Raw genomic sequence first — 25,019 nt, forward strand, 5'->3', positions numbered from 1 at the left:
CCAATCATCCAGATGGTGGTGCTGTAATTCAGGCCCAAAAATGCAATTTTGGAAAGGCCACGCCTCTCACATTGTAAGTCCAATTGACTTGAAATTTCACACAACGTCCAGCTCAATGTGCTCTACAAAAAAGACCTGTCCCATAAAAGTCTGCCATGATGGATTTTATGCTAATTTGCATGAACTGAAAAACAGTAATGTGACATCTATTTTTTGGATTTTAACTCAATCGACACCAAATTCGGTGTACAGCCTAAGGAGACTGAGATAGCCAACACAATTCTACTATAAATTAACAAGATCAGTCCAAAAATAGGGCCACCGTCAACCAAAATATCTTTGCAATGGCGGGGCTTTGCAGGAAATTGGCCATAACTCATTAACCATTTGTCCAAACATCATAAATCTTGGTACATAACTTCAGTCCATGTTTGGGAATAGGTCTACGAAAATGTTTTGAGCCTGACCCATAGGGGGCACCACAAATGCCACAAACATTTAGAAGTGGGCATGGCCATATCACATATTTACTCATAACTCAAGATGCAGCTTTCAACATTCCTGATTAAACTCACTGGAGACATCCTGTGTTATCTCCTTCATCACATCTGATGAAAGGGGGACAAAGAGCAGAACTTTGAGTGAGGAGTTATTGAAACTCTGCATGCATTGTAATGAAACATGTATGTGCTTGGCCTCACTCCTTTAGTGACTTTGCTCAGCTTCGTCAAACCTGAAACCTGCTTATTGCTGTTTACGTCTCTAATTTTGGCTGATTGAGCTGCTTCCTTCTGTTGAGCACACAAAGGAATGAGCCTGCAAATTGCTGCTTGCGGCTATATTTTCAGTTGGACTTACTATGCAGGCTAGATATATGTAGGGCTCCAACTAACGATTATATTCATTATCAATTAATCTACAGATTATTTTTTCAATTAATCAATTAAGTGTTCAGTCTATAAAATATCAAAAAGTTATGAAAAATTGTCCTTTAATTTCCCAGGATAATGTCTTGATTTGTCCAACCAACAGTCAAAAACCCAAAGATATTCAGCTTATAGTGATATAAAACAGAAAAAGGCAGAAAATCCTCACATTTGAAAAGCTGGAGCTCGAAAAAATCACTGACATGAGAAATCAATTATTAAAATTGTTGCCAATTATTTTTCTTTCGATGAACTAATGGATTAATCAAGTAATCGTTTCAGCCCAAGATATATGATTAACTTGGAGTAAAATACTATATTTGTCTAAGTCATTTATCAATAACACACCAAAATTTGTTAATTGTAGCTTCATAAAAGCAAAGATTTTCATGCTTTATTTCATTCATTTTGTTTTTTTCCTTTTAAAACTGCCATCCTATATGTCTTTATATGTACAGCATGGAGGTTTTTTTAATATACTGTAGTGCCTCTATACTGTACAGTATGTGCTCTGTGCTGCATTGTCACTGGAATGTGTAGGAAAGCATGTATGAACAATGCAGTAGTAAATTGCTGAGCCATGGTTATTTCCCTCTGTGCACTCAGACACAGCAGATGCCCCTGCAAAGCTCTGAACGCCATATTAGAACAAAAAGAAAGAACAGTTAGCAAAGCCGGCCAAGTCTTTTTCTTACTACTTAAAGGCCTCAGTACTGTACTATGTCTTAAAGCCCAAACAGCTGAAATACCGTTCTGAGGGAAAAACACACTGGATTATACTAAGATTGCAGGTCAATCTTCTCAATGAAATAGGATTGGAAAATACAGTGCATTTACACAGCACATCTGCACTGCAATATATTTAACTGGTTGTCATATGGGACTACATGCTAGAGACAATACCAAAGACATAAAAGTTTGTGTTCATGTACAGCAACCTGGTTGGTCGATAACATCATCATTGAAACAAGGTGACACACAGTCTCCATCAACAATGTAGAGCTCAGTGTGCTGTCTGAGGATGAGCTTTCCCTCACCGCTTCAGACGGCTGCTCGGAAGAGGAGGTCGAAGATGGAGGAGACGAAGAGGAGCCTTCCCGGGTCTTGTGCTGGAGATCTTCCGACCGAGACCAACGGCACCACCTTGGCCATGATTGACCTGTGCTACCACACAGCCGAGCGCCTTGAAGTGCCGTGGCCGGCTCCACCTCCTCACTAACAGCAAACTCTGTTTGCAGGAAATTATTTTCTTCTGCAGCAGCTCACAGCAGTGAGACAAATAACCTGTTTTCCCCGACTTTGCAAATGAGCTCACACGGTCCTGGGCATCCCATAAGGCTGCCGTTTACCTAGTTCTTGGACTTGGAGGATATGGAGGCTGCACGGCTAGCTAACATTTCTCCAATGGATGAGATACGTGCTATCCATTTGGCACCAAAGTCTAACACCGCAAGCAGCAAGCCCACTCTACTCAGTAAGCAGTACAGATTCTCCACCTTTCAGCTCGAGAAAATATACTGCACATAGGGGCTGATGGCTCACAGGCTTAACACAACCTTGATGCTGCAGGCTTATCAAGCGGAGAAGCTGTGGGATCTACACAAGGCCCTGGCAAGGTAGGAGAATCCCGCCAAGCTGCTGGATGAAGCACACAGGACAGTGGCCATCACTCCGAGGACAGGCATGGCTGAGACGGTAGTTGCCCAGCGTCACCTGTGGTTGACATTCAAGGAACTTCCAGAGATGCAGTACACCGAGTTTCTCCACCAAGCTGTTGAGCCTGCTGGCTTACTCGGACAGGCTCTGGAGACCATCGGTACCCACACCTGAGCCGTGGCCCCAATCCCAGCCGAAACAGTCTACATGGGCTAAACGTCATTTTTTTCCAGAAACAAGCAACAACTACTAACTCATCCTCCAAAGTGAGAGGGAGGAAGCAAATCTTACGCCTAGCTCTCCCGCGGGGAACGGGGAGACAGTCGAGCTGGGGGCAGTTGCGGTGTCCCTTTATACTACAGGCTCTTGACCCACAAGGCAAAATCAAAAGATCCCTCAATTTCAGTTTGCACTGGTGTTAAACAAACCTCGGTTAAACAAACATTTGCTCTAAGGCACAGCCCCCACACTCATTCCCTCCTCACCAGGTCAGAAAGTTCACGATGTTCAGAAAACCTGTATGTCAATAAAGGGCTGTTCCTGCCCCACAGTATATCCTCATTAGCAGAAATAAACAAGGAAATAGCCCTCTGTCCACTCCCAAACTTAGCCTCAGACCGCTCCTGGTCATTGCTCCAGCCCCCCAGCAGAAGGAAATGCAGTACCACGAATGCTCAGCAGATAAGCCGTGAGAGAAACCTCTTGGCAGACATGCAGAGCATCACGGTGGATCATGAGAAATGTAGTTCATTGCTACAGACTCCAATTCAGGAAGCGTCCCCCTCTATTCAGAGGCATTGTAATGTCAAAAGTACATCTATCCTGTGCTTCAGTATTAAGAGAGGAAATCCACTCTCTGCTGGAGAAAAAGGCTATAGGGTCCCCATGAATGAAGCTCAGGGCGGATTTTACAGCCGTTACTTTGTGATACCAAAAAAGGATGGAGGTCTCTGTCCTATTTTGGACCTGGGGGTACTAAACAAATACCTGCAAAAGTTCAAAGTCAAATATATATTACAGAGACACAGATAGTTTCTGCACTTTGCCTACGACGCCACAACATACAAATACAAAGTTCTGCCATTGGGCTTATCCCTTGCTCCTTGCATTTTCACCAAATGCCTCAATGCAGCACTGGCACCAATCAGAGGCCAGGGGATTCAAACTCTTGACTACCTGGTCAATTTACTGACTCTGTTGGACTTGGAGCATCAGGCCGATATCCACACATCCCAGCTGGTGACTCACCTACAGTCTCTGGGATTTGTCATAAAACAGAAAAAGAGCTGTCTCACTCCCAGCCACAAAATTTGTTTTCACTGTCTGGATCCGGGTTCTATAGACAACCGAACATGGTTATCATCCCAGAGAGTGACCACTTTCAACCCATGTCTGTCTCTGTTCCAGCTGCATGACATTGTGCGTCTCCGTCATTGCCAGTGCCTGCTGGGACTGGTGGCCTCTATGATTCCAGCGGTGCCTCTGGGCTTGCTGATGATGAGAAAATTCCAGCGCTGGATGCAGGCCAGACAGGTGTTCTCCTCTCATCAGAGAGAGGAGAGGAGGCCGGTCACACCATTGTGCCTGAGGGCTCTGCTCCCATGGAGAACACCAGCGCATTTGAGCGAGGGTTCTCTCACATGTTCTAGTTACTGCGGATGCATCCAAATGGGGCTGGCGAGGCCTCTGCAGGAACGTGCATGTGGATGGGACATGGACAGATGAGGAGAGGTCATGGCATATCAGTCTGCTTACAGTATGGGTCTGCTGTTGGGACAGGATGTTTTAGTACGCAGTGACAATACATGCGTAATTGCGCACATAAACAAACAGGGAGGAATGCTCTCTCTTCCCCTCCTCTCCCTGTCTCACAGCCTACTCTCATGGAGCAGCATTCCCCTGCTGTCTCTCAGAACGACATACATCTCGGGAATACTGAAAAGAGGAGCAGACCTTCTCTCAAGAGGTTTTCCACTGGCGAGAGAGTGGAGACTGCACCCCGATGTAGTGGAACAGATATGGGGTTGATTCAGCAAAGCCACCGTTGACCTGTTTGCCTCAGGAGAAAACATGCCCTGTCCTATATTCTTCTCGCTACAAGATGGGAGCGTGCCCCTCGGGTTACATGCACTGGCTCATCAGTGGCCTCGGACACTCCTGTACATGTTTCTTCCGGTGGCGCTGATCCAGGCCACACTGGAACATGCGCGCATAGGTAGATTAACTATGATTCTGATCGCCACGTGATGGCCCACGAAACCATGGTGCCTCCCTGTGCGCAGAGACGTACTGTCGGAGGCCCAGGGCCAGATTTGGCACCTGCATCTCGAAATCTGGGATCTGTGGCCCTGGCCCGTGAAAGGGAGAAACTGACAGCGATGGAGTTGCCTGCCAATGTCACTGACATAATACAGAGTGCCAGAGCAGTGTCCACGCAGGGGTTATATACGCTGAAGTGGCGTTTATTCAATGCTTGGTGTCACGAAAGGAATATTATTCTGTTCCAAAGCTCTGTGGTGGATATTTTGACATTTCTCCAAGAATTATTGGAAAGAAGTCTTTCCTTTTCCACTATTTAAATCTATTTCTCGGCTATCTCTGTGTGCCATGTGGGATTTGACGGAAAATCCTTGGGGACCTTGCTCAGCGATGCACCTTTTGAGCCATTGCAGTCTGGGCATTGATATGCTTTCATATAAGACCACGTTCCTATTGGCTCTAAGCGAAACGCGTGGGAGACATCCATGCTCTGTTCATCCTTCATGTTCACAGTTTGCACTGGACAGCTCTGAGGTGATACTGCCGCCTAATCCCACATACATCCCTAAAGCACCTACCTTGTCATACAGGGCATATATCTTTTGAGCTCACATCCTTTTCACCGCCCCCATTTGCATCAACCGAGCAACAGTGTCTGCATAATATATGCCCAGTATGTGCGTTGCGCGTGTATGTTGAGCAAATGAGGGACGCACAACTAACCAGCCTGTTGTCTGTTTTGCTAACCCAGTTAAAGGGAAGGCACTTTTCCAAGCATCACCTTTCTCATTGGACAGTAGAGGCCATTTTGTGTGTTTATACCTGCAAGCCCTCAAAGATGCGTGAGGGTGCGTGCACAAACACTCCACCAGGGGGATGGCTGCATCTTGGACCCTTTTTAAAGAGATTTCACTAGAGGATGTGTGCTCTGCTGTGAGTTTGGCTTCTCCCCATACAGTCATGAAGTTTTATTGCCTGGATGTGACAGCCCAGGATGTCACTCAGTCTGTGCTCGCAGCAGGAGGGTGATGTAGCTGACGTCATCACGCCTGCTGTATCAGGGCAACTAATTCTATCTGCAGGGGTGTTTTTGGGCATGTTGCTATATCTCCACACTAATGTGTTGTACCGAGTGTACTGACCGGAAGGGAATTGGAGGTTATGCATATAACCAATGTTCCCTGAGGCAGGGAAACGAGGTACAACACAAGGCAGCCCCTCACTGCCTATTGTTTGGCTCGATGATGTGCGGTTTAGATTGAGGACCAGAGACTGTGCAGGGTCCTTTGTAGCCCCACGATAAGGTGGGACTCCTCCTGCCTTTGACAGTCTCATTGGCCTTGACAGGTGTTTTGAGAAAGGTTCTTTGTTGGTCTTGCGAGGATGCAATCCCCATACTGATGTGTTGTACCTCATTTCCCTCCCTCGGGGAACATTGGTTATATGCATTACCTCCAGATTTTGTTACCTTTTGACAGAGCCAGGCCAACAGAATCCCTGTGTTCTTAGTCTTAATGCTAAGGTAAGCTAAGCTGGTGCTGAGAGTAGCATTAGATTTACCATACAGACACGAGAGTGGTATCAAATCAGCATACTTCCCAAAATGTCAAACTACTCCTTTAAACACATGGAAAGTAGTGTATTGCAGCTTTAATTATGATTTTATCTGCAAGCCTCCATCTTTCACATATGCTAAAATATAGTTCAAACCTGTGAACATATGAAGCCCTGATGTCCTTCTAATGGTTTGTGGCTACTGTTTATCAGTAAGTACTGTGGGACTCTGTTGTCAATATTGTTTCTGCTGTGGTGTCAATAAGACAAGTCTTCTGGATTTACTGTTCTTGGCAATCAAAAAGATCTTGATCTTGATTCATCCCAAGATGTATCCAAATGATTATTATCTAAGTTTTTAACCAAATCTCCTACAGCTCAAATAGATTTTTCACAATGTCTCTGTATTCTTTCTGAGCTGGATTACTCTTCTTTTACTTCATCTTACCAGTGTACTCTGGATCCACATGAGGAGGGTAGAAGCGGAAGTTGATGAAGAAGGGAATAGGCACTCCAAACTTGAACCACTCCACCACATAGGGAGGCTGCTGGCCATCCAGGGGAGGGGACACGTCACACCCCAGGATCACGCTCTCTCCAGCGCGTGCCGTCACAAACCGGGGCTCCTCTCTCACTCCGTGGGCACCTGAGAGGATGAAGAAGTAGCTTTTACTATAACCAAGGAATCTTAATGTTCATCTGAACGGTGCTGGAGTCTGACATGCAAGAGAACAAGGTGCATGAAAATTCTTCTGCACAGAAATCCTGCAGACCAAGCAGAAAAATGGAACAAACCTATTGTTAGCTTAAAATACAGTGAATTCTCATGGACTACAATAAGATAGCTGGGACCATGCACATGAGTAAACCCTCTCCCTTTTACCAGCTTTCTTCATCTCTCCACAGAATGGCCTATCGTCATCTGTCACCTGCATCTGTTGGTGTGTGTTTCGTGGCTTTGCCATACTGTACTATAAATGAGCTGCCAAGGGGTTCCATTGATCATAGCTGGCTGCTGCTCAGATGAGCTTTACTATGAGCACCACCAGGCCTGGCGTTTAGCCATGAATGTCCAGGCATGCTGCCGAGCGTTGACCTATCAGATGACTGAAAGGTCGGCATACCTGCCTCAGCAGAACGCTCACTCTGGGAATGGATTTTCTCCAGCTGCCACCCCCGCTTTCATTGAACTGGCTGTATCTCCACCGTCAGAGCAAGCATGACTACCCGCCCTCGCCCAGGGGGAAAATCGCTTCAGGGATCAAGAGACATGCTGACGTTTCACTCTAGAGAAACACCACCTGAATAACTTAACACTTTCATTAGCAGTATCATTTGCATTATCAGGGATAATTTTTACAGGAAGAACAAATACTGGGATTTTGAGGCATCATGATCTGTGTTCTCTGTGCCATGTTTCACCACCATCGCTGTTGTGTGAAATGGAAATTTTCTTGTCTAACCTGCGAGCACTTTGAACATCCAACTTCAACACTTTCAACTATGCACACTGGAATTAAAACCCAAATATTTTCTCCCAGCTCTTCTGTCTGAAAAAATAAAGCCTTAACTCCACCCCTAAAGGCCATATGCATCACTTAGTGATTGTGTTTACCAGTTTAATCTGCATTATCCTGTGATAGAGTTAATCCACTTTATTCATTTCAGCCAACACAGATTCTGGACAGAAACAGAGCAGATTAAATCAAATTACACTTTTTAAAGGGGTGATGTGGTCTGCCAGTTAATGGGCCTCAGTCCTGAAATCTGCTTTGTGCCTCTTTAGTAAGTAGGGGGAAAATAGCTATGCTATGCTATACACAATTCTGCATACTAACCTAAAACAGAATTAAAACCCACCAACCAGTGGTAAATTTTACAATTAAAAAAAAGCTCATAGGGGAGCTGATTGACAAGCTACAGAGGCTGTGTATCAAAGATCGAACAAAATACATTCACCAATTTGGACCATCTAAATAATGGCGGTAATAAAGCAGCATTTTTCATTAAAATTAAACTAAGGGGGAATCAGTGTTTGCTCAAGCACAATGTAGCGTGTCAAAATGCATAAAGACTGCTAAGACTGAACAGGAGGAGAGTTGATTGTTGCGGAAAGCTTTTGTGGGCATGATGCTGCCGTGCAACCTGTAAAAACTATGACCTTTTAATACGCTTCTGAAGAAACCTGTCCTATCCAGTTATAAGCAAAACAAAATCAGAAATCTCCCAAACTAATCCTTCCAGGCTTTCCAAAAGCCTGAAATTCACACCTGAGCATGCTCTATTGCAGCCTCATTTATAACACCTTTAAAAAAAGATTATATTTAACCCCTTTCAACACCCCATACAGGGCTTGTGCGGAGCCATATGACACAAAACTTTCCTGTTAAATGCTCTTTAGAAAAGTCAACTCAATTTAGATTCTAGATCAGTGGGTGCTGCAGCACTCTGGGGTGCTTTAAAGGAATGGTCTCACATTCTGGGAAAAATGCCTGCTTTCTTATTCAGAGTTAGATGAGAGGATCAATACTACTCTCATGTCTATCTGTTAAAAATTAAACTGCAGCCAGGCAACAGTTCGCTTAGCTTAGCATAAAGACTGAAAACAGGGGGAAACAGCTAGCTTGGTTCTGTGCAAAGGTAACAAAATCCACCTACTGGCACCTTGAAAACTCACTAATTAATGTTGTATCTTGATTGTTGAATCCATACAAACGTTCAGAGGTACTGGCAGACGGATTTTACCTTTGTACATAGCCAGGCTAGCTGTTTCCCTGTTTACAGCCTTAGGGCTAATTTAAGAAATCCAATTTATTTCCTTTTTTTACTGTACATTTACAGAACATGTTTAATAAAATTTCACCACATCAAAGGCAACATTTACATTAACAAATTACATTTCCAAATGTCTCAAGACATAAGAAATTAGATATCAACATCAAAATCCCCATATTAAAATTCTTGAATATGCACTTTTGCTGCAGCTAAGACTAGTGACAACAGCTCACGGTTGCTGGTAGTCATAGTAACACAACCTGCTCTGTGGCATGCAAAGTTTTCCAGGTGGGCAGCGGTCAGAAATAGTGACTGTCTGAGTAAGCAACGGGAAGATTTGTCACAGAAATGCTGATACATCTCAGCCCCCATCTTCAGTCTGAGACAACCAAGTCTGGGACCCACTGTTCTAGGTTTTCTGGAAACACGTGTGTACCTGCGCACAACTGTCGGATAACAAATGATGGTAGAGACTTTGAATGTCTTTAACTTACGGGTCCAGCACTTGCACTCTATAGCTTTGAGAGGAAACAAAGCAGGCTCCCATCCATAATGAAACACACTGAATACATTGTTTGGTTTGAGTAAGTAGAGTCACTTGACATGAAGCACAAGCTCAAACCTTGTGGCACAACAGTGCATGCTGCTGAAATCCATTGTTTTCTCAGCAGACAGTTCAGGTTGCAAAAGCTTAGTGGGTTCAGGTTTCTGGCTGACATTATTTTTGGATCCTGGTGGCGGGGAGAGCACATCTTGGACTGAGAATAGACTTTAAAGGCTTGAGATAATGTATTGCAGGGCTAATAATTATCCAATTCCTTTATGAGATCCTCATGAAGCGACAATCAGCACAGGCTTGGTCACAGCTTTTGCCATTTTCATTTCCTTAATGGAGACACAGTGACCCGCTAAGGGTTTATGGGCTTATTCAGAGGAAAATATTTATGCTCTCAACAACACATAAATGTGACACAGGGGTACAAGCTTTGTCTTCAGCCTGCAATCTTACAAATAAACAGTACTATAGATATTAAAGGGATCAATACAGCCAAGAAATGATGGCAACTCAAGACTGCTTTGGCACTGTACATGTCAACTGGACTCAAGTTGCAGAGTGAAGCTTGAAACTCTCCAAATACAGACAGGCAGAAATCTGTTGAGTAAGATCTGCATAAATCACACAGCTAATAAATCCAGGAGACCAATATGTTTTATGTATCTATCCTCGCCATACAGTGGATTTACTGCTATGATTGTGAATTCCTGAAGGGTAACATTTCACTCAACTGTCAGATAAATCACCTGTACAGCAGGCAGTTCATGTACAAAAGCAAAATACAGGGGGAATAATTCCTCATTGTTTGGCACAGGTTAAACAGGCAGTGCCACGGCGAGTTAGTCAGAATGAGGGCTTTGCTTTTGTTACAGCTTCAATAATTATAATGATCTTTATTTATAGAGCACTTATCAGAGAGGTGTCTCACCATGATTTAGAAGATAAATAAAAAAAAGTATTAGCAAGGCACGAATGTGAATAAGACTATGAACTGATCGGAGCAGCCAAAGAAAAACATTTACTGATACACACAATGTGAAGTAACAAACATCATAAACCAATAAGAGACATCTGTTCGAGGTCAAGCAACAGCTGCCCAGACCAGCACATGAATCATTACGGCAGAACGGCGGGGTCATGTGGGGTTAAATCCACGAGAGATTTCAGCTGGGAGTGTTTTTCAAGTGGCAGTGGCTGAAAGTGGCTTTCGCACAAAAAGCACACTACTCTGTACTTTCAGTAATGATCACAGATTTGTACAGTAAATAGTCTCTCAAGGCAATTTTGGGCAATAATCAGGCCGAGCAGAGCCTGGGAAATGTTTTGACAGTAATGAGGTCCAATAACGCACTGTACAATATTGAGAAAAAATATGAAAACTGAGGGGGTTCAATAAGAGACAATTTTAGTTGAGCAGTGTTTGGATTTTCTGGTCTTGGGTGTCTAAACCTCTTTTTCTGACACCAGCACAATATTTCACACACTTAAAACTAAAATCTAACATTTACCTCACTTGGATTCAATTGTGTGTATGAGCGATGGTGACCGTTGCTCACTGCGGTTAGAGACTTTGTAGAGGATATATCAAAGATTTGAAAAGCTGTGTGTGCTTCAAAGTGATGAGGATATGAGCGCCGCTTTACGCTGGACAGAGCTTCTAATGTGGAGGATGTAATGGAATATAGACTGGACGAAGGCTAGAGAGAGAGTCTCAAGGACGTGCAGCCACTGGGCTGGATGGGCCACTGACAGGGCGGTAATTGAATGCCAGCCTGCATGTGCTGAAGGTCACATCAGAGAATGGCTTGCGTGTGTGTGTGTGTGTGTGTTTGTGTGTGAGTGTGTGTGAAGAGGTGGTGGTGTTGGGGAATTTTGTATCTGTCCATGTATGTGTATCACTGTTAATCTGGGTCTGTAAAATTCAAATATACAGCATTTAAAGTACAACAGAATACGAACTTCCCCTGTCTAGGAAAACAGTAAATGGCATAAAACTGCACACAACCTGGATATTACAGATGCACAAACAGCTGGATGACTAGACACCTATTGTCCAATGAAATTTAGGCTGTGACAGAACATTTACACGCTCACTAGTATCCTAGTTTTGATCATATTCAGGATATGACATCTACATGGAATATGGAGAAACCTGGTAATTCATCTCTCTGTATATGTTCCTAATATTATTCAACTGAGGTCCTTGAGGTGTTTCTATGCCACAGTATCCTGGTTTGTACTGGGGTAATCCAGCTAGCTCAGTTTCTTAAAACCGGGATAAGGGCAGGGACTGCTTTTTGAACAGAATATGATGTTTACAACTAGAGATGGGCATGATTAATTGATGATCGATGATTGATTGTTAAGAATTTTTTCGATCACGTGGAATTAAATCGATTTAACGTTCGTATCAAAGTATGTTATGTATGTATGTGTCTTGAAGTTGCAATGAATGTGCTGCAACCAGCTGGGGGCGCAATTTAAATTCAAGAGGGAAAATGAATACTCAGTTGCCGGCGGGATGCCGACGAAAAGTAAACATGAAGAGAGCAAGGCAAAGTTTGGTGTGGGACCAAAAAAACAACGAAGCTCATTGTAAACATTGCAATGCCGTGTATACCTACAACACCACAACGACCCCAATGATGTACCACTTGAACAACATACACCCGACACTAGTTAATGAATCCTCCTCCTCCTCTCAACCTACCTTCACCTCAGTGTTAGCACGGAGGAGCTGCGATGCACAGCGGGCAATACCTCGACATCCCCGCAACGTCGCTTCGGAGCGGATGTTTTCAGCTGCTAGACTAATAAACTGCGTTCACGTCTCACTGCTGAGCACGTTGACATGCTCATCTTCCTCAACAAGAGTCAATAGGCTGCAGTAACTTTATTCTCTCGGCTGCGTGCCTTTTGGATTTATTCAAGTTAATTGAATAATTGTCAGCACTAAATAATATTATATTTTTTATTTACATATTATCGTTTGATATGATTTATGATTTTTTGGAATTGTGTCTAACAATTGTGTTTACCACGAGCGCCGTAGCTTTAGCTTGTTAATTTGCGAGGTTTGGCTCAGAGCTGCCTTTACGAGCGCGCCACATATCCTTTTTGTTTTGTTTTCTGTTTAAGAGCTTAACTGCCTTGTATAAGAGGACTGGTGTTGGTCTATAATTTCTTCTTGGAATTAAGATTTCATTGAGGAAAAACACGCTTTCTTTAGTATTGCCGTAGGCATTTTTAATACATATAAAAAAAGATTAATCGATAATTGACCGTTAATTTTCCCGATGATCGATTAAGGAAATTTCTTCAAATGCCCATCCCTATTTACAACTGTGATAATGTGTCAACTTGATCATAACCAGGATACTACTGTACATGTAAATGCACTCAGTGATACACATACAGTGTAAGAAAGCATGTGTGGTTTGTCTGGAGACCCCAGATCTGTGAGCCGGTAGGGTCCCTAGAAGTGAGATGCGTCACTTCTGTTAGCAATCTTTTTTTCTTCTTTATTTTTTGACATTTGAAATCATTTCTCTGCTAAAGAGTTTAAGTAGCATTAATGTTCTGGTTTCTGTCAGCTAAAAAAACTAGCTACATAAAGTATGAAAGAAAAATGTTACCGAAAAAATACAACCTGGTTGACGTAACATGAAATGCAGGTTTTGTTGGCCTGCTGGACGAGCTAACATTTATGTTACTGAAGCCCTATAAAACCTATATAACCTAAACCTATCTAATATATGCCTTGGAATAAAACTGAAATCAACTTCTCTTGTGCTGTCAGTGTCAGCATTTGATTTTAGTGAATTATGTGCGCTTTTAAAACATATACATAAATACAGAAATGTTAAACAACAAGCTAATTTTTAACAGAACATTAGCTAATGTTAATGTCAGCATTTTCCACACTTTGCTAATGTTAAAATGCTACTATTAGTAACAAACATCTTTATAAAAGACTGAAGATAAGGTTACATTTCCCCATTAATACTTGTACATTTCACTCATGTGGCTTTCTTGGATTTGAATTTCACTTAGAGCATATTTTTACACAGAAATACAGTTCTTTTACCCTCTTGTTCTGAGTGAAAGGGTGATAAATAAACCATAAAAGTAGGCCGGTTTGATTTTATACTTTTTGTGGCAGAAAAGGAAGTGATGCCCCTCGTGCCAGAGGACACGATTCTCTCTCTCACAGCATCCTGCAGTGTTTTGCAGGTTACGTGTACTGGGCAGCGTCAAGTTATGAATGTGTGTAAATGTGTGAGTGTGAACAAGAGCACTGCTCTCAGCACAGAAGAAATAAAAATTTTAAAAAAGAGGGATAGTTGCACTTATGTACTGCACCCACATATTTCAGAGCTCTTACTCAGCAGCGGCAACTTGCTAAGAATTACTCTGATTGTTGGTGAGCATCAGGAATCTGACTCCAGCTCAAAAACTCTTATCATTTCCACTCTTATCGTTCATAGTGACTGATACAATCAACTCTGGTTTCCCTTGTTTCCTCTCCTCTTTCAGTTTCTCTCTTCTACACGTATCAAGCAGGAAACACTAAGACTAAGCCAACTACTCTTCAGCATGCGGGACGTTCAAAACCTGAATTTTCAAGATGTGATCTGACACATTTCGCTCGCTTTTTACACAGCAGTTTACACACCAAAACTACTACTTTTTCTAATGCAAGTTAGTATGCTGTCCACTATTACAAAACACACTCAGCAGATGAGACAATGCCCTTATTGTCTACTGCTTTTACTTCTGTACAGGGACAAACCAAAATAGATCTGGGTCTAGCTGCATAAACTTAGTTTAAGACTCGTCTTGGCCTTAGACTGGTCTTAGATTGTCAGGTTAGACTAGTCTAATTAAAGCTATAATATGTAACTATTCCGTATTAAAAATGTCTAAAAACAACTAGACCTATATCATATATTTTGTTAAGTTGTGTAATTACATTGTCCAAAATGTTTCCAACAATTTTCAAACCCACAGAAATCCATAATTTCAATCAAGGTAACGGTTCATTACATTTGGTCGCCTGTCAATGGCGTCATACTCCCTCTACCAAAGAGTATACGCGCACAAGATGCATACGTCAACATTGTGGTTGTCCAGAAACTGTCATAAATTTACTTTTATTCAGTTTTAGCCACATTTTTATGATAAACTTTGTTAGATCTTGGTCGTTTTTAACTATATCTTTTGTCTAGATGAAGGATTTTAGTCATTGGACATCTGGATCTTAAGTTATCAGAGAAACAAGCTGAGCAAATGTTAGCGGGAGCTCAACAGTGTCGGAAAAATACTGTTTTTGTATGTGAAACTGCTTTATTCAGTGTTTTAATTACCGGGTCTGTTTGTTTTGGAGAGGAGGAGACCTCTGCAGATAATTCGGCTCTTGGTAAAAACATCCTGAAAGATGAACACTGAAGTAATCCTAACCAGAAGAAGCTGGTTGTTAAACAATGGAGACAATAACTACTATGATTTCACGCTACTTCACAACATCATCAAGCTCCATCTTTAGTTATTGTTCTGATTGAGAGATCCCTAGTGGCAGAAATGACAAATTGTGTCTGTTGCATAAATGTTAAGACTGACTTAATTTGAGGTAGGAAAGTTAGCCACCTCCCCCTCCTGCCCTAAGCCTGAGTTTGTCAATTGTTTTTTTCAGCTTTCAGCTTTTTCAGCTTGTACCATATTCTAACAACCGTTGCATCTATGCTGTTTACCTTTTCAGTTATTTTCCCCAATACTTGGTGTCACTTCAGATTTCCGTTAAGTTCATTAAAACTAAAAAAGCAGACACAGATTTTCAGCAAGTGTAAAATGTGTCGATCTTCCGAATCTGACATTTTTTCTCTTCTTTGAAGTGTTTTCTCCCGTAATGCACTGCATGACAGGCTAATCTAATTCAGTCTTACATTCATCACTCATAGGGAAGTAAATTTAAGTGTCTATAGCAAGTCTGACTTAAAAGTTATATTCAAGTCAAAGACTAGGCCTATCTTTATGCAACTGGCCCCTGGTCTCTTCATTATTTAGTCTTCTTTAATGGCAAAGTTCCCCCCTCTGACAAGCAATGCTCAGTCAGGGATGCAATGGATGTGCTGACACCTGCTCAAACACAGACCAAGGAGAGAGAGAGAGAGAGAGATGTGTGAAATGGGTTTTGCCTGCCAAAGGCACAAAGGGCAAACCAACATTGCTGGGTACTGCACTGCCGGAGGTGCACATTATAGGGCGTCTTTGGCAGAAGCTGTAAGTCACAGAAATTCAGTCATTTTTTTAAAGTCGCTCAAAGCATTTTTTTTTTAGATAAGTTATAAACACTTTAGCCAAGATGTTCATATATTACATCTGAGCTGCTCAGACATCCACAGAACAACATTGGCTCCACATATCTTCAAATCAATGTATCCACTTCCATATAATTCCCATTTGCTCGCTCCCTCTCACTTCCTCCTCTGTGAGTCTCTCATATACACACTCAAGCTGCAGTTAGAAGTGACATGAGTGTGCTCACTGTGGATTCAACACTGATCACTGGAAATAAGTACTTCTTGGGCAAATACATGTATGTGTTTCCTGAAAATAGAGGGAACACATGACATATTCAGGATTCAAAAGTTCCTTCCAGATGCATGAAATGTGTCCTTGATTGAAGGAATGAATACTATACACTATGAGTACTATATCAATATGATTTATTATTCATCATGTGGTTTGTTTCATGTTTCAATATCTTATTATATGGGAAATTGTTTTAACTCATTAGCATCATTACCATCATTTAACAATAACTTTTGTTTGCTTTACTTATTGTCTTTTGTAAATTACTCTTGTTAACTTTTTAAGCATGTTGTAACACTTGAATAGCAGTCAAATTCTGGTCAAATAAAACAAACACTGTAAGATTTATAATAGAAAACAAAAGATTTTCTCCCCAGGTTAAACTCTGTAGTGACAAAAATGTTAAAATATTATAATATAATACTCATGGTGTAATCAATAAAAGTAGATTTGACACTGCTAAATAGGCCTGCACACTCATCATTTCCCAAAATATATACATTTTGCTTTTACGGATCCTACTTATGAAACTGGGATGTCAGTAATGTTTCTTTGAACGTTACAATGGGGGAAAAAATACAGTTTATGCTGTAAGTCCCCAAATCCTGCAGTATTTTGAGTATTTCTATTTATCAGTCTCTAAAGTCCACCTGAACTCCTCACTAAGACATTAACACTATACTACCTCCACCTTTGCAACTGAGAGACAACAGTCATTATTCATACAATCAGAAGTGGTCACTCATCAGGAAACTGGAAACATACTGTTGGTCATTTTGAATGAACGACCAATGCTGTTGTTTACTGTTGAGTCTTAAAGGGGTAGTCTGAACCTTGTGGTAAGAGAAATCAAAGTTGATTCTCCCTCGTTAGGTAGGAATACACCCTGTGGAGCAGGTACAATGACGTAGAGATGCACCTATCAACATTGACCAACATAATCTTTAATGGGGACGTATCATGGACCTCCCCAGGTCTATATTTTTATTCTGGGGTTCTACTGGAATTTCTTTGCTTAATTTAGAGTTGAAAAAACTCTAAACTTATTTATCTTATACTGGCACTTAAGGCAGCCCCTCAGTTCAGCCTCTGTCTCTTAACAGGCAGTCTTAGTTCCTATCTCTTTAAGGCCCCCCTCCCAAGGAGCCCACTCTGTTCTGATTGGCCAGCTTCTGGAAGCTGTGCCTCCACAGACTTCTGCCAACTCAGGAGGCAACGTCAACAAGCTATAGTAACAGGATTTCACTTTTTTTCCCGTTCTTTACTTAAAATGTCAACTTGTCAAATATATTCGTACACTTTTAAGCTTGAATCTGATCTGAAATATGCGAGTGGAGAACTGAAGCAACCCATGGAACAACCTTAGCAATAAAGTCTAAAGAATAGATGGCCATTTGTCAGCATGCGCAAACAATTTGACATCAGTTTGATCAGAAAATAGAGGTAACATTGCAAATGTAGCATTCAGAACAGGCTGAAACCTTAGATTTTGATGTTCAGGGAGCAATTTTACATTTGTTCACCAAAAGTTTTGGATCTTTGACCATGTTTAACATAGACATCCAACATTATAACAGTGTAAAAATAACAAAAAAACCAAGCTATGCCCCCTTTAAGAAGCTAAATTGGTATATTGTTAATCATTTTTCAATTTGGAAATTGGTGCAGAGAAAATATTTTTTGCAGTATGTTACCCCATAAATGCCTAAACATGAGACAAAAAAGTCACACTAATTTAGGCCCACATAAAATGTTGTGTATAACTTAAATTACATTATAGTGATCCACAAACTATTGTTTTTTCTCTCAGTTTTAATCCGTGATTAACTTAATTTATCAGTTGACTACCTAATTAATCACAGATCTATACATATTTAATTTTTTCAGCTACCAAATGAGACAGACTATTTGCTGTATAGATCATATAACTGGATTTACTATAATAGAAATATCAACACACTATCATACTGTACTTGTATTATTATGCGTGGTGAAAAAATAGCCCTACATGCTTTCAGAGAGATGAGGATCTAGTAGCTGGCAGAGACGTCCATCCAACCAGAACCACATGATCTGTAAAACTGGCTTTCCCAGAATGCTGCAGGCTTTGTTTGCAAGGAGACTCCACTGGGACTGGACTGGCTGCAGGAGGAGAGTGGAGTGGAGAGGAGACGAAAGGATAGGATAGGAGAGGAGAGGAGAGGAGAAGAGAGGAGAGGAGAGGAGAGGAGAGGAGAGGAGAGGAGAGGAGAGGAGAGGGAGGGGGAGGGGGAGGGGGAGGGGGAGGGAAGTGGAGGGGGCATCACCAGAAAGAGCTGGCACATGCCCAGTACTGTGAGTCTGCCATCCACAGCTTGAGCACAGGCCCTTTCCTAAGCTCATAAGCTTTACTGTCATTATTGTGAGCGAAAAAGTACAGCAGAGAAAGAAAAAAATGAATAAGAGACATGAAGTTGTTCTGTAGGTTTGTTGGAAAATGACAAACTGGTTGGACCAAATCAGGGGAAGATCATTTCAGAACGGCTTGGCAGGCAAATTAAAGCACCAGTCAAGCAAATATGTGAAATACTTAGCGTTAACCAGCTAATTTCCAAAAATGGGATCGGTGACAGCACAACTTGCATAGTGCTGCTAAAAATGGACAGTAATTAAACAATATTGTGCCCAAGTGATTTCTCTCTTCACATTGGGGAAGTGAGCACAGTTTATTGATGCTCTATGAAAACAGGAGGTTGAGCTGAGTTGGCTGATAGGGTTTTTAATCTAATGATACAGCAGTTAGCTGCATGGCGGCTATTTATGGAAGCAAGAAAGTCCTGGTTCTTGCAGCGCAGGTGAACTAAAGACTGCCAAGTCATATTGTGTGTGTTATCTGTTGGGCCTGTTGAGATAATAATATTGAGATGGTAATCTGTCCAAGATGTTTCCCACCTTTTACCCAATGGGTGCTGAATCAAGGCAATGGACATGAGTGACAGGAAGTTACCTACATTTACTCAAGTATTTCAATTTTATGCAACTTTATACTGCCACTCCACTACATTTATATATATCTTCATATAAAAATAAAAATATTCTGGCGTAAACAAAAAAAAACCAAAAAATTCACAGGATTTTGATCAGTCAGGATGTTATGTGTTCATATCATATGGACAACATAAGTTAAACATCACAGATTCATATGAAGCTGTAATAGCTGAAAAAACAAGAAATACAAAGTTGCAACAGGTCTAATCCATAACCACATCAATCCAGAGATGATACAACTGTCCTCTTCAAATATCGTTTTTTCCTCTATTCATTTATGACCTTGATTGCTTTTACTGACCTCACCTCTGCAACCCCATGTGGCATTGTATCATCTAGTGCCCATCATTGAACACTGAAATACTACCAGGGCTTGCAAGAGACCTCAGAGGTCAAGAGGGCCTTAGTTCTTATAGATGGATTGTCAACTATTATTCAATGACTGAATCATATTTTTTTTAAAAAGGGAATTCAACCAAAACAGACATTGTCCCTTACAAAGAGACAGATTTCCATTCTTTTGTTGTGGTTTTATGAGGTTTGGATTCTGATTTCTAACTAACACTGAAAAGCAGTCATAACAATAGAGGAAAAATAGACAATCATGCCCCTTACCAATATCATTAAGACTTTTAAATCCACAGCAGACAAATTAAAACACTGCTGTCAAAACATTTTCTGAAATATGTCACAGCACGCAGCCTCACACAATGTCCCAGACAGTTCCGGCATCCAGACAAAAACTGAAGACAGCCCAATCTATCTGAGCCACAATCTACAGCTGGACCCTCGAGAAGGTAGGAGGGCTTTCAGACTCTGCCTCAGCACTTCTGGGAGGCCTCAGATATGTGAGTGACAGTTGTGACACCTTCACAAAATACTGTCTGCATCTATATCTTTTTCTTTGAAGAGGCATGCCTTCAGAAGACACCCAGTGACAAGAACAAGTATGGCACGCCAAGGTTCCCGAGTGAGCTCCGGATCCTGTGAAACATCAAGGAGCGTGCTCACAAGAAGGGAATTACAGATGAATAGGCTACCATCTGGCCAAAAGCCAGCTCAACAAATGCTTAAAAAACACCAAGTCCCAGCACAGGACCTGAGAGGAAAGTCAGTCTGCCATCAGTGACTCAGAGTGAGAATAGTCCTTCAAATTCACCACTCCCCGACACTTGCCAATGACATTTAATTACTTCTATATCGCCATCAGCGTCACCTTGATTGGTTGCCAAGTCACCGTTGACTTTGCTGAACTAACCTAGAGTCTCCCTGACCATATGCTGCCTCCCCAATGGGCACTTGGCACAAGAAAACTTCTTTGACCGTCCATTTACTGTGACTGACTGCTCATACCTGAGCTATTTTGTGTAAATCACTGATTGATGTACTTAACTGGTTGCTTTGTGGACAGAGTCTAATGAGATAAACATCTGAAGATAATGGTCTAATTTTCTTAAGAGTTTTTGTAATTAGTCTTATTTTTCTGATGAGAATGTGGTCACTTAAGTTTTATTAATTACTATTTCAAAACACTGTGGCTTTTGAAACTGGTTATTTGTTTAATTTAATTAATTATCCCTTCATAAGGCTGTAACTTGTTTCCATCCTTTAAGTTTAATTCATTCTTTAATTAAGAAGTTAATCCACAGCTCACTGCAAAGCTCAACACCTCCAGCACTCGCCAAGAATGACAAATGGCAAATACATGAGACTGTTGACAACGTGCAGGTGAACAAGGCTGTATTCAAATTTAGACAAGTTACCATTAGAGTTACAATTTAGACAAGCTACTGGGCATTAATGCCAGAGGCTGTGTTGGCGGGGGGGGGTGGGGGGGGGGAGTCATTTCAGGTACAGGTAAAATGATGAAATATAGGCCAATCTAAATAATAGATTCATGAGTTTGAAGGCTTATCAGATACCAAAACAGTAACAAGTTGTTCACATTACAAAGTTATGTGGCATTTTAACTTGCGCATATTTGCTTGGTCAATGCCGCACCTCACCAGATGACACTGCATTGTGCTGCAGCAAGAGTTGAGCTAAATGTTAAGCATGCATTTTTCTTTGTTTCTTTTTTTTCCCCCAAACTCTGCATCATCACCTCCTCAGTCTTTTTGACTGTCTGAACATGGTCTTAGGCTGACTCTGTGCACACTTTAGTAACTGCAGGCATTTCTTTTGGTTGTAAGTCCGACATGTTGTCTTGCCTGCAACAAAAAGGCTGAATAGCTGGATGGACAAGCTTGTCCTGAGGCTTATCCAGAATATTCAGCCATTCACACATTAAAGATGGACAAGGTTATCTGAACAACGACTCAGGCCCTCAATCCTAATGTAAACCCTCAATCCTAATGTAAACCTTCAAACACATTGGTGCTATCCCACTTTTGGTTAGACACAGTCACTGCTTTATTCCTGCTTCACGAACAAACAACATTGTGTCTTGAAAAATCCTGACTCCCTCGGCTCTTCTGTCAGGTCTTTATTCACTGACTTCACCTTCCACTTTTAACACCATCCTGCCAGCCACCTCACAAAAAATATAATCCCAGCTAAACTTGACCCATTTACTGCATTGGCAGCTTTTAGTTTTTCTTACAGATCTGAGACACCTCATGTCAGACAGTTTCTATAAACACAACTCTATAGGGACACAGAGCTGCAACAAATGATTATGTTCAGTAGCAATTTTTCTCTCTTTGATAAGTCTATAATACTGTATATTCATCATAGATTATAGTACAGGAGCCAAATTCAGTCTCTTACAATGGCGTTTTTCCCAGATTCACACAACAGCAAACCCAAAAGTATTTACTTCACAGTGACACTAAACATAGAGGGGAAATCTTTTTTCAATATTCCCATTCATTTTCTGTTAATTGTCTGAAGGATTCATCAGCTACATATTATGTGCTTTTGCTTTCTTATGTTCCGTTTACATCATACAGCCTCAGATTTTCAAACTACCCATGTTTGCAGATGACACCGTCTTCATGGCCACCATGCCGTAAATAGCACATCCATGTATGGAAAGAACATGTCCCACATCGCATCAGGTTGTACAACCAACAAAACTCACATGTTGAAGTGAGAACTGACTTCCAGTGGAGCCTGAGTGATCACCTCTTCTACACTAACTATCCAGAGCATCTTGCAAAGTCTCACTGCAATACAACATTCAGTTCATCTTTGATTTGTGTTTTACTATTTATTTTTACAGTTTAGGCACAGCTGTGTGATACCATAGCATGATATTTTAATGAGCGGTTCAGTAAAAGTCCATTAAAGATAAGCACATCAACTCTTCTCCTGACAATACCTAATGTCCAGGATATAGTATTATCTGATGGTGTTTGCCATTTTTCTAGGAAATTACATTTATGTCTTACTTAAGGCTTTCTTTGTAGTAAAATTATTATTCTGCACCCCCAACCTGCCTCTCCAAAAATCATTAAATCTTTAACATTGAGGGCACGATTATAAAATAATGATTATTGTATAACTCACATAATAATATTGTTTGTTTGTATATGTTGTTAATATGATTCTGTGAAAATATTCCAAGAAAAAATATTTTACATTAATTGTGGCAGGAAATTTAAGCAATTTTGAAATGTAATTCTCCACAGGCAAATAAAGCTATTCTTAATCTAGTTTTTCTATTTTCTCATTGGCTCTTTGCTGATGTCTAACATTAAGCAATGTGCATATTTTCAACCACATTTTGATTAATGTTCACTGGTACCTAGAAATCTGACCTGCAGCTCCCATGCATGAATTCAATCACATTATCCTCCAAGTCTGACCTCGCAAAATCCCAGAAAAAGAAATCAAACATTCATTAATATAGTATTTTCTAATTGCTAGATCATGGTCAGGTGTGGACCACCATTTTGTTCGCATGATATCCAATCCAACAAGATAGGTCAGATGCTGAAACCGCTGACTTGCATGGCACTTCGCATCACAAAGCAGGTGTATAAAAATGTCAACTTTTTTTTTTTACTTACGTACATCCTCAGAAAGCAGTCTTTCAATGGATTATGCTGCAATAAATGCGCATGACTTTCAAGGCATTCATAGCATTAAAACTGCATGAATATTGCCTAAACTCTGAAAACAGGCTTCAAGTGTTGTCCTTAACAGTAGGAAAAAGTTGATGAATATAAGATTGGGTTCAGAAAATACATTCTGGGACACTGTAATATAAGAAGTAGACCAACTCTAATTCGTCATTACTAATAGGTTGTGATTTGCGACTCTCTGGTGCGGCCTGTAGGCTTACCCAAAAGCACATCACTTTCAATGCAGTTGCCACAGCAGACAGCACCTTTGAATCAATAATATTAACCCACATATGCTTTTATAAAATGGAGACTTTAAATGACAATGACACCCATTAGAGGTTATCTGTTCCTAAATCAAATGTGTTTCACTGCATTACAGGAAGTTTTCACACTGTACTCAGCTTGGACCTGGCTGGCATCACTGGAGGAGCCAGACCTGTGAGCAGACCAGTTTTGACTGGGTATGAGGGGTCATTGGGATCAGTTACCAGGCGACAGCTTGGCACATGTCTCCCTCGTCTGGACATGAATGGGAAAGCAAGGTTAAGTAAGTACATGGGTCAGAAAAAAAATATGAACAAAAGGGATATTATGCAGTTTGTTGCTCCAGGAATGACTAGTTTATGAAGGATCAGCACAAGGCGAGCCTTGCAGCCTGTATGTGCTCCGTGCATCACACACAGCCACTGTGACCCTATGCATGTGAAATTCAGCATATGATTCCCATGCATGCAGCAGTGGGCTCTATCAAATTGAAGAGTGCATTTTATCTGACACGTGATGCATTATTTAGTTACTTTTCCATCTTGAGGGATCAGACGGTCACACCCCTCTCTGGAGAACTCAAATGGGACTGCTTGCTATGATACAATGCACACATTTCCCCCTCAGCCAGCGGTAACGTTATGTCCAATTTGCTCGCCGTTTTATCACACAAATGGGCCTTACAGATAGCACAATACAGGCCTAACCCACAGCCATATCAATCAACCTATCTTTGCCATGGCCAATCATTCTAGGGTTTCTATAAGTGGCACGTGAATTATCCCAGATGATCTCAGATAAGAACGCATGTGAGCCAGGCCATTTCAAGACAATTGTTTCCCTGATACGAATTAACCAGGGCTGAACTTTCACGTGACATATGCAGCCATTTGTTAGAATGAAATAGCCCCACAGTTCATATGACCTAACATACCCAAAAAAAATGTCATGCGATCACAAAAAAAGCAGCACAGAGCGCACACGAAGACACCAGAAATCATTTGCTATGTGCGGCACAACATATATTGCACTTCAACTCACCTTGAGCGGCCGTTCCTCTGGTGCTGAATACACTTGCTATCAGAGTGGCCACATACCAAATCATAGTACTATTGCCGACCAGCTATTACCACGCAAAGTGCCCCGTTCAACCAATCTCTCATATTCGACCTTGCACCTCACGGTCTCTTAGCAAAACCCCCTTTTCATATCCTATTTTCTTTCCTCGTGGCGTTTCCCTTCATCCCTTCCCTCCCCCGTCCTTCCATCCGCATCCTCTCCCGAAGAGACAGAGCACCTGCACCGCCGCGTTTGTAGTAGACGGAGCCGTTTTACGAGCGC

General features: G+C 41.4%; 1 protein-coding gene across 3 annotated transcripts in view; it reads right to left on the reverse strand.

Annotated features, from left to right (window-relative positions):
- The window catches only part of igsf9ba (immunoglobulin superfamily, member 9Ba), a 71,752-nt gene extending 46,733 nt beyond the window's left edge, over positions 1-25,019 (reverse strand). For 2 of the 3 annotated variants that reach the window (XM_044353302.1, XM_044353304.1), the window contains exons 1-2: positions 24,720-25,019; positions 6,844-7,041 (exon numbers count right to left, since the gene is read on the reverse strand). In XM_044353302.1, coding sequence (XP_044209237.1) covers positions 6,844-7,041; positions 24,720-24,783 — 262 coding nt within the window. In that variant the 5' untranslated portion in view covers positions 24,784-25,019. The remainder of the gene's footprint in view (positions 1-6,843; positions 7,042-24,719) is intronic. The other variant, XM_044353303.1, reaches the window with a different exon arrangement.

This window comes from Thunnus albacares, chromosome 6 (assembly GCF_914725855.1).
Source record: "Thunnus albacares chromosome 6, fThuAlb1.1, whole genome shotgun sequence".
In the NCBI taxonomy this organism is placed as follows: domain Eukaryota; kingdom Metazoa; phylum Chordata; class Actinopteri; order Scombriformes; family Scombridae; genus Thunnus; species Thunnus albacares.